General features: G+C 40.3%; 1 protein-coding gene across 1 annotated transcript in view; it reads right to left on the reverse strand.

The window, feature by feature from the left end:
- Positions 1-6769, reverse strand: part of znf385c (zinc finger protein 385C) — a 127550-nt gene extending 120781 nt beyond the window's left edge. Inside the window, exon 1 of the mRNA XM_037689269.1 lies at positions 6445-6769. Within this exon, the coding sequence (XP_037545197.1) occupies positions 6445-6769 (325 nt within the window). The remainder of the gene's footprint in view (positions 1-6444) is intronic.
- Between the last annotated feature and the right edge of the window lie 333 nt (positions 6770-7102).

Below are 7102 nucleotides of genomic sequence, written 5' to 3' on the forward strand. Positions count from 1 at the left end.
CCCCCCCCCCCCCCCCCCCCCCCCGTTTCTCCACACCACTCTATCATCAATTGATCATTTGTGCTGAAATAGAGTAATTTACAGCAACAAACTACGGTGGCCCTGAGGTGTAAATGAACATTTGAAAAATAGAATTACATTTCAAAAAATGCAACAAAAACACAACATTTGAAAAAACTGAATTACGTTAAGCCAAAGTGGAAGTGGCCAGAATCACATTTGAGAAAAACAGAATTACATTAGAAAATCCTGAATTACCTTGAAGATCCTGCTGTTTTCAGGCATCATTTCTTCTTCTTTAAGCTTGAACAAAACATAACTCTCCATTTCTACAGGCTAAAGGCTAGCTTGCTAACTGTACCTCTGTTATGCGTGTACTGTACATTGTTCTGTTGTTTTGTTTTATGCTGTTGATAAAGTAAAAAAACAAAACAAAAAACAAACACACCACTTCCGGTTTGGCCTAATGTAATTTTGTGTTTTCAAATGTGATTCTGGTCACTTCCGCTTCGGCCACTTCCGCTTCGGCCACTTCCGCTTTGGCTTAGTGTAATTCAGTTTTTTCAAATGTTGTTCATTTACACCTCAGGGCACCATAAAAAAAACACCTGTCGGTGGCAGAATTCACGAGGATGTGTGTTACACTGCATGTTCAGGGCATTTGGTGCATGTTTCTGGCAATCTCAATTTAAAATTAAAAGTTTGTCTGCCAACGAATGCTCCGCCTCCTTTCAGGTGAGATGTGTTGGTGCTTGATGAGTTGTTAAAATTATTATTTTTTTAGTTTCACTACAACCAACTACACCAACTTTGTAGTATACTTAAATAAAGAGGTCTTTACACCTTATTACAGGTGTGCAATTAAAATAATAAATGTGGATCGACCTCAATCAAAATAATGGTGGATTCTTGGAACGCCGTGATCCCCTTCACAACACACAAAACCTGGCTGGTTAAAAATCACAATTCTGTAACATTTATTGTAAGTTTGAATAATAACAATTTGAAATTACAGCAAAAATGTTGAGTGTGGATAAATAACCAGAAATTATTGCAGAAGGTGGATGATGCAGAAATTGTTTTAACTTTGAGGAGAAACATCTCAATTTAGAACTAATGCTTAAAATTAAGGTACGTTTCTCTGAGGTTCGTGAAGCAAAATAAAATGTCTAATAAAACGGTCGGCACTGAGAGTCGTTCTTCGTCAGAAGGAAGATGAGTTTTTCCTACCAGGAGCCGTGGAGCTCATTACCAGGTGGACACGAGGTGGAAAGGAGCCGCTGTTTGTCGTCCCAGGAAGTGATGATTCTCTCCAGAAGTACGTTTCCTTCGGCCAGACAGCACCATCGTTCCGGGGTGTTTGACAGAGTTTCTGTGGACTTCTCCATAACTCAGCGAACTCGGCTCCATCCAAGATGGAAGATGGAGGTTCCAGAACATACTGGTTCCTTCAGGCTGGCTCGAAGAAGACTTGAAGAAGACTTGAAGAAGACTTGAAGAAGACTTGAAGAAGACTTGAAGAAGACAGGGCTGACGCCAACATTCAGTGCTAAATTTTAAAACAAAGTTGTCGCACAACGAGTACTGCTCCAAGCGTGTTTTGGATGATGCTCAGCTACTACCACACTGGATTTTAGCTCGCTATCTGTAAAACTGACTGCGTTAGAGTCATTTCTGTGTTTGCTAATATTGATGAGCTGATTTGGGCTGACTTCAAACATTATCCCTGTGACTGGATTAAAACCTGTCAGTCTCCAGGTAAGTTGGTTGATGGGTCAGAAAAAAGAGCACTCAATGGCACTAATCAAAGTCAACTATGAGCAAACAGTAAAGAAAAAACAAGTATTTTATAATGAAAAATTATTTTGTCCAAAGTCACGACACAAACAAAGTGAGCAGAAAGACCTGCAGCTGTTTGCACATCATTTTGGTCCTTTGGAAATCTATTTATGGAAGTATCACCTTTAGATTCCACTAAAAACCATAAAAATCTTACATTTTATGATACATTTTACTCCATAAAGCTGCAGCAGTTATAAAGTGGTCCAGCTTGAATCAGGAAACCACCTTCAGCTGTAACTGAATCTGATTAGTGATGTTAAGAATTTTCTATTCCGAGCTTTGCGATGTGTCAACGCTTTAAAAAGCTTTATAAAAAGACATGGAACCTCGTATTGTACCATGCGGGACCTCTTTAAAACTCCTCGTGGTAGGTTCTGTCAGATCAGGGGGCTCTGCAGCATCTTAAATATGTATTGTATGTTTCGGACTATAAGGCGCCCTCAAAATCTTTTAATTTGATTAAAAATCAACACTGAGCCTCATGTATTAATTCTGGTCGAGTTTACTGACCTCAAACCGATTTTATGTGTTTATTGCGAATGAGCTGAATAATGCACCTTATAATCCGGTGCATCTTATAGTCCAAAAATTACAGTAAAAATAGTTCCTTTGGGGTTTTTGAAACTTTATACATAAAAACATTCCATTCCAAAAGTAAACAGAAACCAAAGAAAACACAATGTAATATTTGAGGACACGTCACTCTTGTGTTTGCACCTTTGGAAGAAATGCAGCGTCACATATGACGTGTGGTGCTGAGAGCAAACTGTCAGGTAAGACGAAAGGAAATGAGCCGCAGACAGAAAAACACAACATCTGGACTGACAGTGTGAACATGACAACATCTGTAGCACCTGAGCACTAGTGTGTTTTTAGATTGAATTTTTATATGAATCTTAATGTTAGAAATGTTAAATAAATAGCATGGCTTCAGTTTCACAATGCTTCTGTTTAAAAATGTTGTGGTTATTATAAGGATTATACATTTTTATCAAACATAATCCTTTGTTGATATTTGAAAAATGTTTATGTACAATAAGTTTTTGTTTTTGGAAATTTTTTGTTTGTTTGTTTTTATGAACATATAGGCACATAAAAATGCTCATGTTTAAAAATTGCTATATTTAGGAGCATATCGAGGTCAAGGTGTCTATTGTCATTCACATCACATGTGGTACATGAGGTGGAACGAAACTATGTACACGGGGTCCCAGTTACATCAAACAAAAACACAAGTTAACAGTAATAAGATCTAAGATATGAACTAAGAAATACACTAAACTAAGAATCTACTAAGCACTAATAGTACAAAACAATGCGCCAAAACAACAGCAGCACGAACATATGTTGTACTTTTTAAATACTATTATGAACCATTAGGAGAAAAACTGGCACAATAAGTCCAGTTTTCCTTCGAAGATCTGGACTGCTTCTCTCCAAGCAGATCTGTCCGTGAGCTTCTCAACATGTTCTCGTGATGACGAAAGGAAATCTCTTAATCACACAGACATGCATCTTTCAGAAGGAATTGCTGCTCCACGTGTCCACCATCCTTGCCAGAGGGAGGGGAGATGAGAGGAAGAAGAGCCCGGACCCAGTGTCAGCTCAGTGAAGCAGAGAAGGAGGCAAACATGCGCTGACGTGGAACACTTCGCTGGTAAAGACGCGCAAACACGTTGCATGCTGCATACACACCCAGACTAATTCAAATTATCGCATTTATTCTAAATTCATGCAATTTTTACCCTCGTAAACAAACATACCAGACCCAGATGCCTTACTTTACATACAGCATGGGAGGCTGACATAAACACGGATGCACTGAAGTGTGTGTTTCTGTCTCCACAGCACAAAATACAAACTCTGTAGCATTTAGGATTTCTAAAAATATCCTAAGCAGACGAGCAGAATACATCCATGGACACACAGACGGCACAGAAACCGTGGTGGAGATGAGGACGCAGCAGAGCTGGCTGCCGGGGGGAGTCAGCAGAAGGTGAGCAGAGATAAGGCTGCATGATTGTGACTGTGTGTCAGAAAGAATCTGCACACCACAACAGTGCAGCGTGCCCTCGCACACACCCTGTACACAAAAACACACACACATCTTTTTATATGCACTCTGCATCCCCCGCAGCAGTGTACCGAAACAGGAAATTTAGACACAGGACTTGAGAGCACGACAAAGTTTTGGCTTTATTATTCTAGAGAATATGATCAAGTTTGTTGCAGGGCTGCTAATCTGCTGCATCTCAACACTCTCGCAGAACAAATCAACGTCAACCAGGCAGAAACTGAAGCCAATCAATCAAACACTGATCAAACCCTGTGATCAAACCCTCTGCACGTCTTCTGTCAAAAGCTGCACTGAAACAAATGCAACTAGATAAACTGCATTTTCTGTATAAATGCTGCATGAACACTGAGCTGGGCTCCTGCTGAAGTTCACTGAAGAAGCTGAAACTGAATGGTGAAGGCTAAAAGAAGCAAAACACTAGCTTAAAGCTGAAAAGATGAAAATTAGCTAAAAGCAGCAAAGGGCTAGCTACAACTTAGGTAGCAACAATCTCTAGATAAAAGCTAAAGGGGCCAAAAAAAAACCAAGAGCAAATATTAACATAAGGCTAGCTAGAAGCTAAAAGATCTTTCATAATGAGTTTAGTTTATTTTGGACATTCTGAAATACTCGAGAACAGTTAATTAAAGTCAGACAGTAAATCTGGGTTAAAATAATGTGTTGTACAACTTTGCTATATGCAATACATCAGACGTGCCCTCACTTTTTCAGCATGCGAGCAACTTTTAAAATGACCAAGTCGAAGTGATCTACCTACGTTTACACGAGAACAACCCCTAATAAACAAAAAAATGAGCGGGTTTACACAAAAAAACACTGTATTGAGTTTCCATGTCAGTCGTGTTGCCAGATAAGAAGTTATGAACTATAGTACTGTCGCTGTAAAATGATAGTACTTTGACCTAAACTGTCATATGTGCCGAGTCTTTACTGAGCACATATGACATATGCTATTCTAAGATGAGGTGTGTGTTGTGTTTGTTGAACATGTGCACAGAAAAAGAGGGGGTAAATAAGACATTTAAAATTTATTTGGCAACCCTGAGCTGCATTCATTGCACATGCAGCATCTGCATGATCACAGTTAAGCTGGTGAACACACTAACGTCTCTTTGGAGCCTGGATTCTATTAGTTTTGCTCCTTCATGCTGAAAAAGGGTGAGTAGCACAAAAACACTCTGCTCTCTGCCGTTTATTATAACTGTTGTTAGTGCAGAAAAACTTTGGACTGCAGTCGCCTGTAGTGCACATGTGCTACTTCACACTTGCAGAGCATTTCACACCGCTATAGGGGGTTCCCCCAAAAATCTTCTCCCTGAAACCTGGATTCAGAAACCTTCGGTTTCAGAGAGAACGAGGGCTGTTGTCGTACAAATGAACGAACGTTTCACGTCGTGTAAACGGGGCCTCAGACCGGCTGCCCTGTCTGTCAATCAAGTGACAAATTTCACATGTGGATGGATACGCTGGCTATTTTTTAACATCATGCCATCCACCCATACTACCTTTGCGATCGACGTATTGGGCACCCCTGCAATACATGAGAAGATAATGATTTTATTTTATTTAGGCACTTTGCAAAAAACCTTTGAATCATATGCCTTCTACAAAATGTCCCCTGACGACATTCAGAGCATTGCTGCCTCAACAAATTATTTTCAGCACCTGATATTCCCTCACCGGCCTTTCAATAGATTCATTAATTCACCTACTCTAAGAAACATTTCAAACCTGTTTATATAAAATGCCTCTTTCAGATGCTGATAGATAAATGAGGCAGAGTTTGTAAAGAAACACTTAATGAAGCACACGAGCACTTTTATTCAACACAAATGATCTATCACAACTTTTGACCATTTCTCAGGTGCCAATAAACAACGAGAAACTTTCTTAGGGAAACTTTTGTTCCAGAAGCCTCGGATATCACCGACATAAATAACTCGACCAAAAGGGAAACGAGTAATCTTGTACAGCTGTGACCTTTTTCTAAACAAATTGTGGTCATAAACTTCTTGTGCATCAGTTTCCAAATGACTCTTAATGTCCTTTTTATTATAAGAGAAGCATTTGTGAACGAATGGCCTGCATGTTTCACTTAAATGTTTTAAATTAACTTTTTGACAGTGGTATTTTGTGAGAGTCTTTTTTAGCAGGGCAGAGAAGAAAACAAGGTGTAGCAAGGGCAAACGGAACAGAAGAACCAATTACCTGCAGCAGACCTCTTTGACTAATCTGTGATAAGAATGAATTCAATAAAATAAAAAGACGTCCAACTTCAGCTCCAGAAACACGACCACAACGTGCACTTAATTTGTTTCTCACTTGCTGATGTTGCTTTGCTCCACCTGCCTGTTGGTGTTCCCTCAGCCCTCCGTCTGAACACATGGACCAGTGACACAGCTGGGGTGTGTGTTGGGCTTTCTTTTAATCTGCCTGACCCTAATGAGCTACGAAACCCAGAACTGAACTGAGCGTTCTGCATTTTGCAACAAAGAAGCAGCAACCATGAATCACCACTGCCCTACCTGTGCTGTTTGGCATTTTGCCGTGGCTGATCTTTTTCAGCCTCTTCTGGTGGGATTTGCCGTTGTAGTGGATCTGGGCCTGCGCGGATGAGTTGAGTTGGATGTTGCAGACCTCACACACCGTGTAGGTCCTCTGCTTCCTTTCTCTTTTGGGTCTGTGGAGTGAAGAATGCAGGGCGCCCCCTGGTGACTGGCCCTCTGGTTCTGGGCTGTCCTGGATGTTGCAGTATGACTCCATGTCCATTTCATCCAACGGCCCTGTTCCAACACCAATGGGCTCCAGCTCAGGATTTGGCACAAACAATTGGCTGAAAGGGCGTTTCATACCTATGACAGAAGAAGACAGTAGGTTAGAGAAGATCATAAATACAAAAGAAAGGACAAAACATGTTTTGTTTTTTTATGTGGCCCCTGCGTTTTGTGGAATCCAGTGTGATCAGAGATACTTTAGCTCTGGTATCATAAACATAGAAGCATCCTTTTCTCTCCATCTTAGGCTCTTCAAGCACACAAATCCACCCTTGTAAAATGATATCTGAGGACACAGAGCCAAAGATACTCTTCATTCCTGCTGCTTTTGTCAAGACGTGTCTGAAATCTGACCCCACTCTTGTCTCATATAAGTCATGCCCTTTGCAAAAACAGATAAACTAGTTCT

This window comes from Nematolebias whitei, chromosome 15 (genome assembly GCF_014905685.2).
Source record: "Nematolebias whitei isolate Nwh7 chromosome 15, NemWhi1, whole genome shotgun sequence".
NCBI classification, from domain to species: domain Eukaryota; kingdom Metazoa; phylum Chordata; class Actinopteri; order Cyprinodontiformes; family Rivulidae; genus Nematolebias; species Nematolebias whitei.